A 20577-nucleotide genomic window follows, 5' to 3' on the forward strand; every position below is an offset into this window, starting at 1 on the left:
CTTTCTCCACTATACACCCTTCACTGGGAGCTTTTCCGACTTGTAGTCACCGAGCTTCGATTCCAGCAGTAAGACAAGAGCTGCTTCAGAAGCCACCCTAACCTGGTGACAACAGCATTATGCCACTAATCGCTAGATCATCTCTTCCGGAAGTCTGAGTAAGGGTAGCATCTCCGTGTACGTGTAACGTCCTAAGCATCTGCATACCAATCGAAATTTTTTGCAAGAGATAATACTTCGCCTGTCTGTTTTGACCTCGTTCATATTCATGGAAAGACCGAATATACTACTCATACGCCTTTGCTGAAGCAAGCTGATCCAACCCGCCTGTAAAACATTCAGAGCCTTTTATATACTTATATCAACGTAGTGAACGGCAAACTTCGAACTGGGGAAGGTTAAGTACATGATTGCCAAAAGCCCGCTGATGGCAGCAAACCAGCAAACCAACCAACCAGCTAACATACCACCGTGCCCACCGTCTGCATGACAGTAGTAACAATCTCTATTTCTCTTTCTCTTTCTCAACATCCACATGCCACAGCCAACATCCAACATCCAACATTCAATTACATCCGTCCACGGTCCAGGGTCCGGGACTGAAAAAGTAAAGCACTAAAATGTAAGTACAGGTCCAAGAAACAATTCACTTTTTCTTTTCTTTTTCTTCTTAATAATTGAATAGCTTGTCTGGTTTGGTCTTGTCTAGTCTATTTTGAATTTGCGGTAGGGAGTAGGGAAGAAGGAAGGAAAGAGAGATTTATAGCCGCTACGCAGTACAACTCGTGGTTTGATCAGGTGAGGGGATAGAGAAGATAGGGAAGATAGACAAAAGCAGGTAGGACTTGAGAAGGACTTGAGAAGGACTTGAGATAATTACGAGAGTGAAAGAAGGCAGAAGTAGCTAGCTACTTACTACGTGAATACTTCACTTCCACCACTACCCTTGATTGTATTTGGTGTTGAGCTAGAAGGAGATTTCAACACATACACACACATACACTTACTCACACGCACTCACACTCACTGATAGACAAAACAGCAAAACTCTCTGAGAGAGAGAGAGGGAAAAGGATTATTTGATTTCCTTTGTACCGTATCTGAACCTTTAAGTTTGTTGGTACCTTTGAAAACCCATTGACAAATCTCCCAGAGCGACGAAGCAAGCAATCGATTGTCCGTTTCTCTGGGAAGATTCAATACCAAGTTCAGCAGACAGAGGTCAGCAATCAAAACCAATCCAATTTAATCCAATCCAAGCAAGCAGCCACAGCTATCCTCACAGCTCACAGCCTCCCCTCCTTTCACCAATGAAGAAGACAGAGAGAGAGAGAGAGAGAGAGAGATCTATTCATTCATGACATGTTTTTTTGTCTTCTTATTTCACACATTGCTGCTTTCCTATCTTCTATCTAATCCTTTCCTTTCCTTTCCTTTCCCTCCTGCTTTCTGTCCTTCCTTCATGCTTTCCATCCATCCATCCATCCATCCATCCATCCATCCATCCATCCATCCATCCTCACGTTCCCCCATCCCCATCCATATCCCCAGCAATATCCATATCCATATCCCTATTCACCATACATACCCTATACAAATATTCCCCATCTCATCTCATCTCATCTCATCTACCTCCACCTCCACCTCCACCTCCACCTCCCTCTCTCAAAGATCCATGCATCAAGGTCCAGTCCGATTCTTTAAGCCTTCAATCTTTCAAGCCTTCAATCTTTCAAGCCTTCAATCCACACAGACACACGGACACACACAGACACACACATACTCATATAAACGCGGCGCGAAAACAGAAAAGAAAAAATTGAAAGATTCTGATCCAGTCCAGCAGCAGTTCCTTCCCTTCGCAAATGTATACACGAATATATTTATCCACATCCACACTTACATCCACATGCACATCCACATGCACATGCACATCCACACTACAACCAACATCCCAGTGTAGTTGTACTTTTATCTGCCGTCACCATCACCGTCACCGTCGCTGTTGACGTCGAAGTCCAGTCAAGTCGAGGCAAGCCGAGCCAAGCCAGATCCATGGCTTTATTTTTGTAGAGCATTGGAAAATCATCCTGCAAGCAGAAGAAGATCCCCGAGCCAGAAAGAAAGATTTCCACATTGAACACTAACACCTGAAGCCCGAAGAAGAAGAAATGAATGACCAGAGCAAATCGAACTCCTTTTATGCCCGTAAAATTTCAAGCGTTTGTCACAATCATCTCTGTTAATCCGTCAGTATTGTTCACTTAACTACCAGCTAAGAAGACTTACCCTTCCTCGTCTGGAGTTGACTTGTTGCTCCTGTTGCATGTATCCCATTCCCTGCATGCCCATACCGGCATACCCGTACCCCATTCCGATATTCCCAAAGCCAGGAGGACCGAAAGCAGTTCCACTCAGCATTGGACTTGGTTGGGCTTGAGGAGGCTGGATAGGATTCTGGTTGCGATAATTCTCAATCGAAGGGCTGCTGTATCCGAAACCAGATTGCATGGACGGGTAGAAGTTGTTCATCTGAGGAGCCGCTCGTGCCAGTAGAGATTGCTGGTATTGAAGTTGCTGAATATTGATGGGAGGAATCTGAACAGTCGGGTTGAACAGTTGAGGCTGAACTCCGTACTGGTATCCAAGATTCGAGTCCATGCTATCGGTTCTCTGCATGCCCATGTCAAATCCAGGTTGTGGCATCTGAGGGAAAAATTGATTTCCGTATTGTGGAGCGATATGAGCTTGACTGTGATTCGATCCAGGTCTTTGGCGATCATTTGAATGACTGGATGGCTCACGAGGTCCAGTGCTTCCATTTCGAGTGGAAAGTCCAACTTCATCCATCAACCTCTTGTATCCTTGAGCTGGCTGAGCCTTGAGTCTGATGAGAACGTTTCGGACATTCTCAACGACATCCGTGCGAATGGATTCATCAAAGAATGGAGTGGTCAAGACCTTGAAGATCAGTGTAGCACCACAAGCATGATCCGAAAGAATTGCCTCGAGCGTCTCATCGTTCTTGGAAAAGAACAATGCCTGAAGAATAGTATCCCTGGCATCGGCCTCAAGCTTCTGGTTGATAACCTTGAGAACAGTAAGATACGCAACTTTGTGAGTACATAGGTGAACAAGATTTGGTACAAGTTGAGGAGCGAGAACGGTTCGGCGTTGTGGGAACGTGCAGGTATCCAAGAACCAAGTGAGGAGAAGAGCACCATTGGCATTGGTAGCCAATTGAACGCTGTGAAGGGCGATGGCAGCGGCAAGCATTCGTTGCTGTTCCTTAGTAGAGTGGTGGCTTTCAAGACAAGCTCGCATGGCCCGGGCACCATATCTTCCTTGGGCAATCTCCCACATCTGGCTGAGCATGGATTCGAAGATGAAATCGTTGAATGGAGATCCAAACTTCAAGCAGCATTGGAGAACGTAGTTTCCATACTGGTCGAGGAAGAGCGGGACGGTGTATGGCTGGAGGTTCTTGATGATCATGCCCATCTGCTTTGGCGTTTTACAGACATCAATGATCTTCTGTGCAGCCCATGTACCGTTCTTATGAACACCAATCTCAGCCATATGAGGAGCAATCTCAGTCAACATGGCATCCCTCATCTCATCCGAGCAATGTTCAAACAGCTTCTGAACAACAGTATTGCCCAGGTAATCCGAAGACAACTCTGCAATCTCAGGTAACATCTCAGTAGCGATATTCTCAATCTCAGCCTGTGACCAGCTTTGGTTATCGATCCGCTTTCTGATATCACGAAGCTTAGGAGCATCATGGATCCTGTTGTGGGAAGGCTCAGAAATGGCGGGGATCTCGGATTGGTACCCCTTGAATCCGATAGCAGATTCAAGACTGTGTGTGATTTTGATCTTGTCGTCTGGGGTAGCACCAAACTCGGAAACAATCTTGAGAATCTCCGATTTCATGTCCGGAAGAGCTGGGATTGTCAATGGAGCAGTTCCTGGTCTAGAGATAACACCAGCATCACCATTGACACCATTCTCCTTGAATGGATCGGGACTTGGTGATGGGAATGTTCCATCAGGTCCAGGAGTACCAGAAGGAGAGGGAGGCTTTGCGAAATTGATTCGTACAGGTCCAGCACCAGGGAAGATCTCAGTACCATTCATCGATTGCTTCGCAGACATTGCACTTTCTAGACGTTCGAAGTTGACGAAACCGCAGTTTTTGTGGGTAAGAACACGAGCCGAGATAATTGGACCATGTGCCTTGAACATTTCCATGAGTGTGGAGACGGTAGTCGATGGTGGGATACTTCCAAGCCAAAGAGCTCGAGTAGGGCCTTCCAAGTTATCATCCGGGTTGAGGTGATCATTTCTGCTGTTCGATCTGCCGAGGGACATGGCAGCTACAGCAGCTGGGATATCATCATACTCTCTAGCTTCAGCCATTCCCAGATCCGAAGCAGTGATGCTGTTGTCAAGTCGAGACGCCGATGGGTAATAATGCTTCAGTAGTCGGGAAGTTGGAGATTCGAGGACGCCTGCAGTTCTAGCTCTGGGTCGGTTGACAGACGCTTGATTGGCAAAAGCCTGAACGGCCAGATTGTGCTGTTGAATAGCAGCATTCGTAGCGGCAAGTTGCATATGCAATTGAGCTTGTTGTGCCTCGTATGGAGTCATATTTCCAGATCCATACTCCTCCTCTTCCTCCTCGGCATATTTCTCCTTTGCATTCACCGAGTATGATCGGAATCGGTTCTTGTTAATGTCTGCAATATTCGCAAGGAAAGGATTTGCCAATTGAGCTCGAGGTGGTTGTGGGGTATCTGCCAGGCCAAGGTAATCCAGAGTTCGCATCTGCATATCGTTCTCTCCAGTTCCTTCTCTTGAAAATGACGATTGTGCTGGAGAGCTTGGTTGATTAGAGCCGGCACTCGCAATGCTGGCAAGTGTAGAGGTTCGCTCTCTTCCAGAAGCCCAATTGGTAGAGAAAACCGAAGGTCCAAATGGTCCAGCACCGTTGGAAAATTGACTTCGTTGTGGCATTGATCCAGCACGGAGTCGAGACAAAAGAGCAGCATTACTAGCCGTAGAGTTATGCTCAGGAATTTCACCGATCGACGAAGGAGAAGGGGTTTGAAAAGGACTGTGCGATGGAGTTGGTCGAGAGGTCTTTGCTAGAGAAGGCAATGGTCCCAATCCATTTGTAGCACCACCAGGAGAGAATCGAGATGGGACCGTGCCAGCTCTTGCTCTTCTCGCAGTCGATGGGAGACTCTCGGGTGTAGGAAGTTGTGCGAAATCAGGGAAGCCATCAGTAGGCGATTCGGGGATGTTCTCACGAAGAGGAGTCGAATTTCCACTGGTTGGAGGTCCCCAGACATTGACTGGCAGACCCTCCTGTGCCTGAATTTCTCGTGCTCTGTCCTCGTTAGCTAAAACCCCACCAAATTCAATCGAATCTGCCTACCTCTTCGAGAACAATCGGCTTGCGCTGCCACCCAATTCGTGCGATGGAGAGCCGGCCCCCGATCGCGAGTTGTTGGCCATCTTCCCTGCAGAATTCAAGCCGCCTGGCAATCCAAAGGGAGATCGTAGAGCGTTTCCGCTGGAAGGTTCTGTGGGGGAGTTGTTGGCAGTCGAAGAATTTGAACGGGTGAGCCCAGAAGCCGGAGGGAGGTATCCAAGCGTAAGGTGTTCAGATCTTGCAGATGACATTATAGATTATTCGTCCACCAAAGATCTCTCGAATCTGGCACGAGAGATGGGGTAGGAAGTGTATTCGAATGTATCGCGAGGATAGGTGTCGGTCAATTCAATGACGACAAAAAGATTTCGGATTCGACGGGAGGGAATTCGAATCTATCGATGCGAGGGTCGAAAGCCGTGAGCTGCCAGGAGTGCGTTGTTAAGCGTTGGAAGGATTGTGGGGTGTGGCGGGCTCGTGTTTTGGAAAATTCTTTGACGAAGCGTCTGATCTATTAAAAAGGGCCGCTTGAGGTCACTCGATGACGGCGCCGCAGAGAAGATCGAATGGAAGGAAGGTAAAAGGGAAAGGGAATGCGATGATGCCGATAGGGTCGGTTGTCCAGTGTGAAGGAAGTACTTCTTTTGAAGAGTCTGCAGACGATCGTGAAATGCGAATACGGGGATGGGGTGCGACCGTAGGGAGTGCAGGAGTGCGCTGGAGACTGAGAGTTCGAGTACTGGCGATTAAAGTTTCCGAGAAAGGCAGAAAGGGGAGGATGCTGTTGATGCTTTGCTGGCCAACATGCAGACGACGATCATTAATACAGGAAAGCGAAGCTTGACGAGCAGGTCGAGATCACGAGGTCGTCGATTCGATAGAAAGGAAGGGAGGTAGTAGGGAGGAGAGGTTGCGGTGGTGGTGGTGGTGGTGGAGGAGAGGAGACGGAAGAGTGTGGTGTTGAAGTACGAACCTAAGGTAGATGAAGGTCTGGCGTAGGGTTTGAGGAACCTGGAAGGGGCCGAATCATGGATTTGCGGGTCGGGGGGGTCGGGGGGGCTAGGGCCGTGGCTGCGTGGCTAGGTTAGGTGGCTTTCGCTTGTGTGTGTTGCGTAGGTATGGTGCTGTGAACAGCATCAGTGCATCAGGGCAGGACAAGGCATGGGCCGAACATACTTGTAGGCGTCGACATGGAAGAGTGGGAATGAATCTGAGGAGAGGACGCGCAGAAGAACGTAGGATAGAAAGGGATGAGGTAAGGGTTAGGATAGATACCTGCGGCGAATAGGGTGGAAAAGTATGGAGTCTGGGTAGCAAAGAATAGAATAGCTAGAATACCTTACACAGGGGGTAACAGGTTAAAGACAGACAGACAGACAGACAGGGCTAGGGCTTTCGACGCTCCTCTAACCCAGACGGATTGGACTTAAACTGATGCTCCTCACAAAGAACTCTCGTCTCCATCTCCATTCAGTCCATTATTCCAGTCGGTCAGTCGTTCCACGCCCTCGGAACCTCGCTCTCTGCTCTATTATTCTCGTCTCTATTAACCCTCTCGTCTCGCCGCAGAACTGTTCTCCCCTCCCTGCCTTGCCCTGCCCTGCCCTGCCCTGTCCAAGCTTGCCCTGGATGTTCCCTCTCGCCCCGTCCCAGGCGGGTTAGTGGCTAGCGTGGCCGTGTTTCAAGAGGCAGGATGTGCCAACAGACCCTGGACACAAGACCCGACGCTCACGCAGCAGTATCCGGGCATATTCTGGCGGGCGAGTGACAGCGCTGGAAAGAGATCCACGAAAGCCCGGGATAACTCTGGGCATTGAAAAGGTCGTGTGTTGGTTGCACTGCACGGCTGTTGATTATCCTCTATTTATATTCTAACATTACCACGTCAATTGATCCATTGGTAAATTTTGAAATATATAATTATCTTTTTCAAAAGTACATACGTATTCTTGAACATCACCTCCTGGTAAATGTCCACATAATCTAGCTGCATGGAGCCGGCCCAGTCGGCCAACTTGACTGGATGGATGGGAGGGGATGGGATGACATGAGATCTATCCATAGAATCGGCTCGATCCCATGAGGAAGAAAAAGGGGCAGGCCAACCATGCATCACATCACACATTGGACTGCCGTTTCATATAATTCCCGTCCACAACTCAACGTCGCCTCAAATCAGCAGCCTCATCATCAGATCTGTTGTGAATATATCCTACAACTCCTTGGCATACCTCTAGACGGTTTGAGTGCGCGTAACGTTTCGTCGGTCTACTCTACTTCTTACTGACCTTCCCTTCAGAATAGAGGTCTAGATGGGGATTAATTGCTCATCGCATAGTTATCGAGATGGTATTTTCCGGTGTTTCATCTGTACCCATTTCGTTACTTTGACATTTTTCCTCTCCTCGCCTCTACGTTGCATTTGGGACAATTGACTTCCTGTTTGCCCGGCACTGTACAAATGCAGTCCTAATCTCGTACGATGTCGGTCGGGCACAGGACATCGACATCGCAATCAAACCCAAAAAGCCTGAAGACGGATTCCGAACCAGATCAAAACAGAAAGAAATCGGAAGATTCACCCGTCCACTCCACTACTCTTACAAACAAAGCAAAGCAAAGCAAAGCAAAGCAAAGCAAAGCAAAGCAAAGCAAAGCAAAGCCCAACCACAACAACAAACTTTCCCAAGTCTTCGGTTGGCAGTTTCAAGAAAAATCGGCTCCAGTTTGCTACAAAGAAAAACCCACTCACCTCCAGTTTCCAGTACAAATAAAAATCTATTTCCATCTCCCCGGATGTTCGTCGTGACCTCCATCCCAGTAGTAGTGACGTCCGGGTGTGTTTCTGAAAATAAACATTATCATGCCTATCCTGTCCTGTCTTTTGCTGCCCTGTCCTGTCTGGCCCCACAACCGGTGCGCGTCTCTGCACTGTTCTGCTCTGCCTTGCGTCGTGTCCTCTGGATAAGGTATCCACCAGCATGATCAGCAGCTCAGCTCACTGTAATCGCGAGTACAATAGCAGTAGCAGTAGCAAACATGCACTGCACTGCACTGCACGCTCGTGGTCGGCTTCCAAACTATCAGTCGGTCGGTTGGTCGCACCCAACTTTTGCAACGAGCTCGAACTCTCCGGTACGTACGGGTACGGTACGAACTGGTCCGAGTTGGCATGACGGACCTGTATCAAATAGAAAAGAACAAAGACAAGACGACACCACGCCACACCACACCACACCACACCACACCACAGCAAGTAACCGAAGGTATGTAGGTAAGGCAGCTTGCCGAGGCGATGCGAATAAATCGAACGGCGAGAGCAGAGAGGGAGAGCATAAAGGGGTAAGCAGCCAGCCTATCCCATGGAACTAGATGTTTGGATTAGATGGATGCTCCCGTCTGCTGTGATATGCTGTGCTGGTGTATTATGCATGCGATACTAGGTACCTAGGTAAGTAAGGTATCCACCACTACGTTTAGACGGAAACACAGAGCAGTGTTAGATTCCGAATTATGTGCCTACGTAAATCTACTTACGGAGGGATAACCTCCATAGTTCTTTGCAGATGGGTGTTCTCTGTTGGCATTGATACTTACTTCGCCTTCACCCTGCGTGAGACGAGGGAGATGTGAAGAAAGAGTTGGAGTTGGAAGTTGGGAGTTAGAGCGTGTTGACGAACTGGATGCTGGAGAAGTACGCAGTAGGAACCCTACGACGTGGAACAGGTAGGTACGTCCTCTAGGTCCACACACGCCATTTTCCCCCATTAGTTGAAAGTTCCACAACACCTTTTATCAACCCTTCATCATTCATCCATCAGGGCACAAAGAGAAACCCCCCTCAGATCGCCTCACTCATCAATCCTCCCTCTCATCCTCATCCTCATCCTCATCCTCATCCTCATCCCCCTCACTTATCAACTCCTCTCCAACCCCCCAAAAGCCCAAAAGGGGTAAACCACACCACACACACCACACTCATCTCATCTCATCTCATCTCATCTCATCTCATCTCATCCCTCTGCCTCTACTGTAGTACTGTACCTCTCCATCCCCACCTACCACCACCAAACCACGCATAGAGTAAGCCCTCCACCCCACTGCATCCCACCACATCCCATCCCATCCCACCAACCCCATTGGCCACCTCACATTCCCGCCCGTGCATCCATGCATCACCATCTCCATCTCCTCTCTAATAATAATAATCTGACCCAATAATCTTCAATCGACGCAGTGCGTTTCCCGATCGGCGTCGCTGAAACACTAGCGTCTGCGACGGGATCCTGAGCCTGAGTCTGGCAGGCAGGCAATTCTAACCGATCCAGGGGAGCGAGCAGGCGAGGCAGGGTGAGAGAGAGTTCGGCTTAGTGAACCGAACCGAACCGAAGGGGTCGCTTATCTGGTTGGTTGGTTGGTTTGAGGAGGGGAGGCATTATTGGTTTGAATTGAGTTGAGGTACCTAGGTATATCTTCACAGATATAGGTAGGTAGGTAATAAAACCGATGATGTTTGTTTCGAAGATCTGCAGCTCACACGATGGGGGTTTGTTTGTTTGTTTCGAGTTCGATGGTTCGGTTCGGCGGAAACTGACGTCCTTCTAGAAAGGCGGGCTTCTATGAAACGGGCGTGGAAAAAAGGGAAAAAAGGCATAGGGTAAGGATGGCTGGCTGGCTCTCTCGTCTTTTCTGACTTAGTAGGCAGCTGAGGTATAGGTAATGGCTACAGGTATATTCGCTTGCGGAATCGGGCGCATATAGGTAGGTATATTTTGGCAGGAAGAGAAGGAGAAAATATAGAGGGGGGGGGGGGGGGGGGGGGGGGGGGGGGGGGAATAAAGTACGATAAGTCGGTGCGAGTAATACCTCCTGCCCTGTCATCCTATGTTATTACAGGACATATCGCTGACAGCCCATGTGGCTCATAACTTAACCGCCTCAACCTCCTCTTGGTACCATATGATAGACGTCGAAAAAGTCCCCGTCGTTAATTCTAGTAGGCGCAATTGACGTTCAAGGACATAAAACTCCTCCAAGTAAACCCTTCCAGCCTCTCCACTTCGCCTTACCTCTCTCCTAAGATAACAAAGAACTCCTTACCAGTGCAATCTGCACAATTATCACACAAATCCGCCTTACCGAACCCCTCTCCACCTCACCGTCATACCTCCTAAGAACTCATCACAATCCCTCAAAACTACCTTGAAAAGCTCGCAGATTCCGTCTCATCACTAGAAACTAGAGAGCTTCCCAGGCTCCAAGACTATGCCTGATGTTATACCCAGGAACGCGTAGATCGACTCGGTGCATATCGAGTGTTTACACATGTTCGACCGAGGCCCTGCCGCTCCTTCACGGGATCGAAGCGAAGTCGAGTACATCCCTAGCGGAAGTTCTGCTGTACAATACCTAGAAGGCCTGATTGTAGGTAGACAGATATTGGATGATGCCGACTGTCAAGTCTGGTTTATGCAGTAGGGAACTCCTAGGTAGTGGCGATCGTCTCGTCTCCCGAGCTCAAGGATTCAGGGCTGGAGTTGTGTATGAATGTGAAGAGTACAATGCGCTGTCAGTTCGTGTCAAGGCCTTTGGAGATCGTTAAGAGCAGGTGTGAAGATCATCGTCAGTGATGAGTTTGAATTCGAAAATGAAGCACCGATAGGGATGCGAGCTGTAGAAGTCCCGGGTGGACTGGAACTGAGGTAGTGTGCTTCCAATTCCAGTCTAAGCGAAAAGTGTGAAGTCGATCTTGCGAGCGATTGTATGTGTCCCTAGAATTTAGCTATGTTGTTATTATTGTAGTTATGGATACTTTATGGATACTGGATATCCTGCTTTGGTGATCTTGGCGCTGAATAATCTCAAGCTCATGTTAGGGACTAGATACATACCCCCAGACCCCAACCTGGAACTTCTGCCTCGCTTAACATCACAAGGACTTGTTTTGATTCGTAAGCAATGCCAGTATCTTCGGATTTGGTTCACATGGAGAACCAAGTCAATGTAGCCCCATTCCGATGCTCTTTTCTTCCCTTCGAATCACTGAATTAGTCATTTAAACTTCCAGTGGATCCTGCATGCGGTGTTCACCTGCGAATTCGGGGCACAGCTTGATGGCGGGGGGAAGCGAGTACTTCAGGCAACAACGTCCTCCATATGAGTCGACACTATCAGTCATTCTTTTCCTGCTTCCAGAAGATCAACTTTATTCGGTATCTCATCAAACCGCCTTTGGTCCTCATTTCAAATCCAATTGAAATGCGTCGAAACTCTTGATCTTGAAACTCTAGCAGTGATTGCCCGACTCACGGGACAAGCGCGCTGTTCAGAAAGTCAAGATCAAATTACTTCTTGACCTCTTCAAGACACCACCGATAAACCCAGCATGCCAGTCACAATCAAAGCTGCTCTTCACGGAGCCAACGCCGCAAGCCTAGAATCCAGCCCGTCCAACACCCGCGAACTCCTCCGGGGCCTCGTATCCGACACCAAAATCAAAAACAACCACATCATCCAAAGCACCTTCACCAACCTCACACCCACCTCCCACATCTACACCTCCCGCAACGGCTTCGTCGACGGCGCCGTCGCCGCCTACAACCAACACTACCACCTCACCCTCCGACCCGACGACATCTGGATCGCGATCCTCGCCCAGCTCAACATCTACATCAACGCGCACGCCGAGGAGCTCCGCAGCATGTTCGTCGACCACGCGGGGGCGGGGGTGCAGAAACCGCTCAAGATCCTAGACCTATCCGATATCAAGGGTAGTTCAAAGTTCGGCGTCGATTGGGGTAAGTTCAGCTTCAAGATGGGCAAGATGATTGCGGAGAATATCAAGGATCCGAGTCTGAGGGAGTGGATCCTGCCGTGTTTTGGTACGACTACGAAGGTGGATCAGGCGGTTGCGTCGATTATGATGATGGCTACGCTGCAGAAGTTCTTCTCGTATGGGTGTGATGTTTGTTGTGGGCTGCCGTCTGTGACGCTGCTTGGGGAGAAGGGGGATTGGGAGAGGTTGGCTGAGAAGGCGGAGCGGTTGGTCACGTTTGGTGGGGAGGCGGAGACTTGGTATGGGTTGTTGAAGCCTGTTTTGGCGCGGTTTGTGAAGTCGTTTGATGAGCCTGAGTCGGAGGAGATAAAGGATTTCTGGCAGAAGATTGCGCATTATTCGGGTGGGGGATCGGGCCCGTCGTATTTGAGTCTAGGTTCTTCTTCCTGCACGTGAATCTTGCTGATAGCTCCAGGGCTGGATCACTGCGTTTTGTTTCTGGGGAGCTGACGGTCGATCTTTCTTCAAAGATGGACACAACCCCGGTGACGAGTCCGAGATGCATAGTATGGGAGACCCCACGCCGGTCCTAGGGCTTGACGATGCTCGATATCACCGCATTGAAACGAACGATGTACCTCCTGGCTGGGCATCTGTTCCTGTGAAGTTGAACGACGATGGTGACGAAACTGACTGTGTGATGGTGGCTGGAGTTGTAGCCACTAAATACAGTAGTAGCGGACAGGAGTTGCATGGTAAGACTGTGACTGGTCTTGATACTCTTTCCATCGAGACGGGATGGTGGATGTATGAGACGTACACAGAAGAGGAGTTGGCGGCTGCGAAAGCCGAGAGAAATAAGGAGTTTAAAGAGAAGTATGGGCTTGAATGTGACTTTGAGGAATAAGCGGGTAGATGGATTTAGGTAGGAGGTGACGTGGGAATGCAGATGTATGGTTCCTAGCAATGGATTTGATTTCATACGAATTGCAGCATCTGAAACGTAGCGCCGGATCGTGATGCCCAGACAAGATGCTGTCTATGTTCAGAAGCTCTGCGACTAGCCTCCTTGTCTATTGAGACTTCTTGTTACCGAGATCGACCAGCCAAATTCGAATCTTGACTAGATCTTACGCCATTGCACTCAAGGGTTGATGTTTGCCATGTCTGATAAGCTGGAATATCCATTTCTAAGATAGGAAAGCTGGACGGTAGTTCCTTAACGTTACACATGTTGCCCCATCACTGGACGACATCGTTGCTTGTGCCACCGGGTCCAGTTCCGGAAACTTGGTACCACAGGAAAAGCCTCCATTCTATCTGTATTTGCTTCTGCCTAGTGGTACAAGACATACTCGGATAGTCGATTTGATGAATGTTTGAAGGAACAAGTGTACTTGCATCTAATTTGCACTTCTGATTCCGCAGCCACAGAGCACCAAGTCAACAATATAGTCATCCAACAACGTTTCTGTCCCAGAACCTAACCCACGCGAGATCCTCCGTGACACCAAATCTGTAATTCCCGACTATCAGCACGTTCCCGTAGGTTTCGCGCTCGTTTCGTACAATGTACTTCCACTACTATGCTGTATTCAGCTAGATTCAGTAAGAGCTCCGTCCGATCTTCGGCAGGTAAGACTTGACGATGGAGGAATACGCGAGAGCCCGACGTCAACAAATTCACCTTGCCTTTCATCACCTTAACCTTGACATTCTTTCCTTCTACCACTTCTCATCCCAACTCTATACAAAACACCTAGAAATCTCAGGCTTCAATGCACTCACTGCAAATATGTTCCTCACCACTATTCTCTCCACCCTCACCCTCCTCCACCTCATCCTCGCCTCCCCAACCTGCACAACCCTCTCCATCCCCGTCTCAGTCAGAGCCCACAACGCACATTTTCCACCAGACTTCACGACTACATCTCTCCTGTCCCTTGTTGGAGCCTTGGGAGCTGTGGTGTTCGACTCCCTTATCACAGACACATTTACGATTGTGGGCACGTATTGCGAGCCGGAAGTGTTGGTGGAGAGAAGGAAAGACACGGTGCAGTTACTTGTTCATGGGGCGACTTATACGAGGGCTTGTGAGTTCTGCCGCTTTGACAGAGTGAGGTAGATAAGTAGGGAAGACGACTAACTCTGATGTGATAGATTGGACGGGAGATGGGTTTGATGAACGGTATTCGTGGGTAGCTGCTGCTTCGAAAGATGGATATCCAACTCTTGCAATTGACCGCCTGGGGAATGGAGATTCGTCACATCCTGATCCTATTCTGGCTGTTCAGTACGTGTCTTTCCTTATTCTAGCTCGAGAACTGCAAGCTAAGAGATATACTGACCTTAATAACAGGTATCCTATCGAAGTCGAGACCATCCATCAAATCATCTTGAAGCTCCGCGCGGGAACTGTCCCCTCAACGTTGGCAGGTAGAAAATTCACCAAGGTCATCTACGTAGGTCACAGCTACGGCTCAATCAGTACGTTCCGCTTAGCTGCTGCTTCCCATCCTCCCTCCTCCACATAAGCCAATCTTCCAAAGCCTGCAAACCATCCACTAACACTCATTATCCAACAGTCGGCAATGCCCTCGCAACCCTTTACCCCAGCGATCCAACCTCGCTGATCCTAACCGGCTGGTCCTCCACCTTCATAACCCTCATCCCCACCGTCCTCGGCACCGCCATCATCCTCCCCGCCTCCCTAACCCTCACGCAACCACAGTACAAATCCCTCCCCCTCGGCTACCTCTCCATCTCCTCCCTCCCCGGTTTCCGCGCTCTCTTCTTCTCCTCTCCAGACACATACAACTCCTCCCTATTCAACTACGACTTCGCCAATCGTGGCACCATAACAGTTGGTGAAGCAGCCACTTTGGCATTCGGTGTCAACACGGCGAGTAAGTATGAAGGGAGTGTGCTTGTCGCGACGGGGCAGCATGATGCGATTTTTTGTAATGTACTGGGTGTAAATATTTTGCTTGGGGGGTTGCTGGGAGAGAGTGAGTGTGGAGATCCGGAAACGGGGTATTTGGGGAGGAGTAGGGAGTTGTTTCCGAGGGCGAGGGTGTTTGACGGGTTGGTGGTGCCGGATGCTGGGCATTGTTGGCAGTTGCATTATAGTGCTGAGAAGGGGTTTGGGATGGTTAATGAGTGGTTGAGGAGACAGGGGCTTTGAGAAGATAGGGAGGTTCAGCTAGGCTGTATTTCGTATGGAGAATAGTGGTGTTGATGTAAATTGACTGTCTTGGGGAGGAGACCTGATGGCACAAAAACTAATTGCTAGAAATTTAAGCTGTTGCAAGTAATCTAATTGAAAACCCTTACCAAGTTTCACTGGCATTTATTGCCTTAGAGCAGTCAATCGTGTGGCAAGTCGCTCACGATTCAGCAACGAAATTATCCAAGCAACTCGCCACCCTCCCCACATATCTGGATTTCTAAAAGTTAGACGCCCTACCATTTATCTAGCGACAAAAGTTACGACCAAATACACAGCCCTCCAGCGTTTCAAGCAAATATGGAAGGAACTAGAGATTGCCAGGTCTGGTTTTCTGCTTGGTAGGCATGTATTTTCTCGCTTATCAGTCAACAAACTCGCACATTTTCTACTTCCCTTGTTAACGAGAATGTCAACTGAACATATTGTGATCGGTCTTAATTAGATTTGATTTACAGATTTTGTTTCTAAGTATGATAATTTTGGATTCGAGATGTTTTAGCTGTGTTTCTGTACATCGGCATTACCATGATTTACAAGAGCGACGACGTAGAAAGAGGTTACAATGAATCGGTTCTCACGAGTGCTGATAGTGTACATCTGGCTTAGATAGTTCCTCTTTTCGAACTTTCATCAGCAATTGCAGCTACGACCAGATATTAGAACGATTGTTGATCATTTATCTCGTTGGATCCGAGTCATCATGACCAACCCACCCCACCCGCAGTTCTTGCTACTCCCATCTGAACAACAATCCCTTAGAACACTGTCCCCTTCGTCTGCGCAATCTTCGCCACATTGATATTCCTAATCAAGGAAACCCACACAAAAGCAAGAACCATAATACACGTCCCCGCAATCAGCATCTTCTCCTGCGCATACCCATACGCCTTCTGGATGCCAATCCTCGTCGCACTCCCCACCTCATAACTCAACTGCGCATCCAGATCCCCATAAATAGTATCGAAATCCGCCTGCGCCTCCTCAGGCAAGAACCGCATCAGCGCACCGGGGAACGTATTCGTCCAGATGGCACCACAGATCGAGTTGCCGATCGCGCCGCCGATATTGCCTGATACGTAGAGGAGGGCGAGAACGGCTGCGACGTGCTGATGGTCCGAGGCGGCGAGCACGGCGAGTTGTTCGCAGATAATGATTATGGCGCCGCCTACCGAGATGAAGATCTGGCACATGACGACGTAGCCGATATATTGGTTTGGTTTGCGGAAGTGAATCATCAGGCCTTGGGCGAAGATGTACAACGGGACGGCGAAGTAGAGCAGCCATTTGAAGTAGCCTGTCTTGCGGATGATGAGGCCGACGCCGAGGAGAAGAGCGCCGGACAGAACGTCAAAGGTGGAGCCTACGTATCCGGCTTCTGCGAGAGTGAGGTTTGAGACGACTTGGAGGAAGGAAGAGAAGTAAGAGTTCCAGCAGTAGTAGGAGATTTGATACGTGGTGCAGAGGCAACAGGCGCCGATGACGGTGCGGTTTGTGAGGAGGTGGACATTGAGGAAAGGCTGTTTAGCGAGGAAGGATTCGTGTAGGCCAAAGAGTACAAGGAGGACGAAACCGACGACGATCATGGCAATTATGTAGCCGGATTTCCAGCCTTGCGGAGCGGTGTCTGCGAGGGTAAATGGGAGCAGGAAGATGGTCAATCCGGAGGCGAAGAGAAAGACTCCGAGGGCTGGGATGGTAAGTTGAGTTTTCTCGACCGAAAAGGAGACTTACCATCAAACTCCTGGACGTAGAACCAGATGTTCTGAGTCAAGGTTCGACCGCTACGTTCACGAACAACAAGACCATGAGCCTCTGCTTTCTTGAGGTGAAGCTTCAAGATGAAGAAGAGCGGTGCAGCGACGAATGGGAGGATGATGGAGAAAGCTCCGAAACCCCATCTCCAGCTGACTTTGTAGTAGAATTCATCTGAGACCTTGGCGCCAGCAAAGGCCGTGATGATGTAAGGACTGGAGGTAAAGGCGTATGCCAGTCCTCGATTCTTGAGCTTGGACACATCGGCTGTGATGACATCGACGCTGTAGATCAAACCTCCGAATCCGATGGAGTAGAAAACCTGGATAATTAGCTAAGAAATGATTTGAGAGTGAGAAGAATACCTGAGCAACGCAGAAAGTGGTGAGTCCATTACTGGAAGCCATAAGAATCATTCCCAATGTAGCAAATGCGACCATGAGAAGGAACCCCTCAGCACGACCCCAGATATCCAACATCTTGGCAAGTGGGATGTAGATCGCTGCAGTCATACTGTTGGAAACAATATAGATGATCGTCAACAAGGAATGGGCCTCGAAAGCACTGGTTGCGAAAGGTACGAGATTGTACAGAATGGACGATTGCATGGCGTTGACGAAGTACAACATCCACATACTGCACGACGTCAGTTCTGGAGATTTGTGCATATTGGAGAACTTACTTGACAAATACGGCAATCAGGTATGGTTTCGTCCAAGTCAGGGTAACAGCCTCAACTTGCTGAACACCACGTTGCGCATCCTCAGCAGGAACGACATCCTTCTCAGGGTCATCATTTCCAGCTTCCTGGGCTGGCGCAATACCATCTGTGGCAGGATTCTTGTCATCAACCGGTAGGCTCGCATCCACAGGAGCAAGCTCCTCCTTCTTTCGAAGGAAGTCTGGCTTGAATCTCGAGAAGGTTGAAGCTGACATGGCTGTTTCGTTGATGCTGTGTGATCGTGAAGGGAAGCAAAGCTCTGAGGAAAGGCAGGGGAGCTTAGCTTCTAGTACTCCCTAGACTTGGCGACGCAGACGCAGTAGATCGAGAGCAGACCCATCGGAAAGGATTGGGACGAGCTCCACTGGCCTGCATGGCGAGTCCATACCCGCGGATACCAACACAGCCATGTGAGAACAAGGAATTGACATCCGAGATCGGGACCAGATTTGAAGGATTTGAAGCTCTCTATCTCTTGGAATTCGACGGGGCTGGATGTTGAACTGAGGTCTAGTTTCTACTGGTTTCTTGGAGAGTGTTGAGGCTTTCGAGGCTTTTCGCAATTGTATTTCATAGGCCTTGCAGGGATTGAGAACGGTTGCCCGAGAAGGACACGCCACCAAAGTAGGGGACGGCTCGTTCGGTGGTATCCATTGGTGGCGGTATATTGAACGATGTGGGGGAGCAATTTAGCAACAGGAAACTTTTTATCTAATCAGATTCGATATTTTCGCGCCAGACTTGGATTGGAACTTCAGCCGAGAAGTGTTGGTGGAGAGAACATTTTGCTTTTGAGAGTCCACAAGTTTGGATGCTGGGACAGTTGGTCATAGACGGACCCCGATTGCTTGTCACGACTCAAGCTTCTGCGCCGCTCATCTTCTCCCAAGGGATCTCTTTGATGAGCTTGTGTTGCCGACAAGCTTTGCTTTTTTTCTTGGACCGAAGGGAGGGTCATCTGATAAGATTAGATGATGCCGCTCGAACCGCCTGCATCCAGACAGGGCAGGGGCGTCGTCCACTTCGATGTGGTTTGGTGTGGATACCGTTTGTTAGACCACGTCCAGAGTATTATCGTGGTTAAGACTTGGGAAGCAAGCCGTCGGCTGCGCGATGCTTTGGGACGACCGAACCTTGAGTCTGCATCTGTCAAGAAGGCATCGGAGTCCGTGTAGTAAATGATAAGCGATGCTCTGCAGGAACAGTTTAGAGGCTGCTTTCCCATCGATCCCGACACTCTTGGTGACTCAAAGAAGTCTCGAGGTAATTGAGACTTCAGTCATCAAGAAAGTTCAAAATATCTGAATTGTGAAGTCCAGATTCCTTCTTGTGTCAGGTCTCGTCCGTTTCCGAATCAGCTCCGTTGCCCAGAGCAGCCTTTCCACCTCAAGTCTCCAAACTTCCTCAATCCTCCGCCAAGCAACCGAGCCAGCCCTCCTTTGCAGAATTTTCATCAGCCCTCAATCCCTACGTTCATAACCCAGCATCCACCGGCTCTGCATCGGAGCTCCCCACTTGCTGCATGCTGGACACACCCCCTTCCTTGGAGCCAACCAATCGATCCGTGCCATCTAATCTGATTAGATTTTTTTTTAGGTTATCAGATCCGCCGAAATTCGCGCATCCCGCTTGCTTCCCGTGCGCCGAGATCTGCCCGCTTTACTCGGCGTCTACACTTCGGGATATCATGGAATCAAGGTCAAGGTTTAAGTTTTTGATTTGTTTTTTTGAGCTAGACGTTGTGTGCGTTTGATCTGCGAGTCGTAGAATGATTGCGTGAGAGCTAGCTCCACACCACCTGTGACTGTGCAGCTGGATATGCGAACGCTCCTCGGGCTCCAGGAAGTTCTTGGAATCTTGGAAGAGGGCTTTATGACACTTACTTACCCCACATGATCCATGGCTTCTGAAGTCTGGATGATTGCCGAAAGATGAGTGGTACCGTGTTTTCTTTTGCTTGGACCAAGGCAACTATTGAACGGGCGCTTTCTGGAGTCCAACGAGCATGGAGATTGTCCCCGTCTCTACCCGCCCCGATCTCGGCTTCTGGACTTCTGAATCGCAGAGAAGTAGCATGTGTATCGAGATCAATGATTTCCTCGACTGACAGGGAACAGAAACATGTTAACTAGACACATGCGTATGCAGCACTTACTATGCGTACCCCTCCAATATCATAGTGGAGTCCGCTCCGGCTCGGGTGTCTAGCTCGATAGTCAAGCTAGTTTGACGACACAATGCTGCTTTAACAGCTGCTTGATGCAGATTCCACCCCCACTATCAAGGTACAGTATGGATGTTGCTAGCTACCGATCGGCACTTACCTAGGTAGGGAGGTGGTACTGCGGATCGTAGCGAGGGTGCTTGTCAGATATCGTTCGTTCCGTGCATCATTTCTTCATGCAGGGGATGACGGCTGAGATGGAGGGGCTACTTGAGGAGGGCTAGCAGATAGCTGCCCGCTTTTGACTTTGCTGCTTTCATGATTGTCCTGTGAGATGTGTTGAGCGAATAGATACTCTGCAACAGCTGGTTGGTATGTTCATTCCTTTGGCTGCGTTTGCTTTTGTCACCGTCGATCTGGAAACTGGGCTGCGCACCCTGTATTTTGGTTGGCAAATGAGAAGAAAATGACTGACTGATGAAAAATAGCTGGTTGG

At 49.1% G+C, this 20577-nt stretch overlaps 4 protein-coding genes across 4 annotated transcripts; 2 read left to right on the forward strand and 2 right to left on the reverse strand.

Moving 5' to 3' along the window:
• Positions 1–1094: 1094 nt before the first annotated feature.
• Positions 1095–8291, reverse strand: ONS95_004672 (uncharacterized protein). Its single transcript, XM_058498043.1, has 2 exons — positions 8193–8291; positions 1095–7808 (listed from the first exon to the last, which is right to left on the reverse strand). Exon 2 carries the CDS (start codon positions 5017–5019, stop codon positions 2269–2271), a length of 2751 nt encoding a protein of 916 aa, XP_058351553.1. The 5' UTR covers positions 5020–7808; positions 8193–8291; the 3' UTR covers positions 1095–2268.
• A 3534-nt stretch (positions 8292–11825) lies between these two features.
• ONS95_004673 (uncharacterized protein) lies at positions 11826–12671 on the forward strand (the record flags this gene model as incomplete). The annotated part of the gene is made up of 1 exon (XM_058498044.1): positions 11826–12671. One exon carries the CDS (start codon positions 11826–11828, stop codon positions 12669–12671), a length of 846 nt encoding a protein of 281 aa, XP_058351554.1.
• Positions 12672–13944: 1273 nt separating this feature from the next.
• ONS95_004674 (uncharacterized protein) lies at positions 13945–15399 on the forward strand (the record flags this gene model as incomplete). Its single annotated transcript, XM_058498045.1, has 4 exons — positions 13945–14308; positions 14376–14508; positions 14575–14702; positions 14801–15399. Exons 1-4 carry the CDS (start codon positions 14011–14013, stop codon positions 15397–15399), a joined length of 1158 nt encoding a protein of 385 aa, XP_058351555.1. The 5' UTR covers positions 13945–14010.
• An 800-nt stretch (positions 15400–16199) lies between these two features.
• On the reverse strand, positions 16200–18132 carry ONS95_004675 (uncharacterized protein; the record flags this gene model as incomplete). Its single annotated transcript, XM_058498046.1, has 4 exons — positions 16200–17131; positions 17176–17518; positions 17562–17832; positions 17879–18132. The coding sequence occupies 4 exons, from the start codon at positions 18130–18132 to the stop codon at positions 16200–16202; spliced, it is 1800 nt and encodes a 599-aa protein (XP_058351556.1).
• Positions 18133–20577: the final 2445 nt, after the last annotated feature.

Source organism: Cadophora gregata, assembly GCF_030347475.1.
Source record: "Cadophora gregata isolate MNR1 chromosome Unknown scaffold_15, whole genome shotgun sequence".
Taxonomy (NCBI): Eukaryota; Fungi; Ascomycota; class Leotiomycetes; order Helotiales; family Ploettnerulaceae; genus Cadophora; species Cadophora gregata.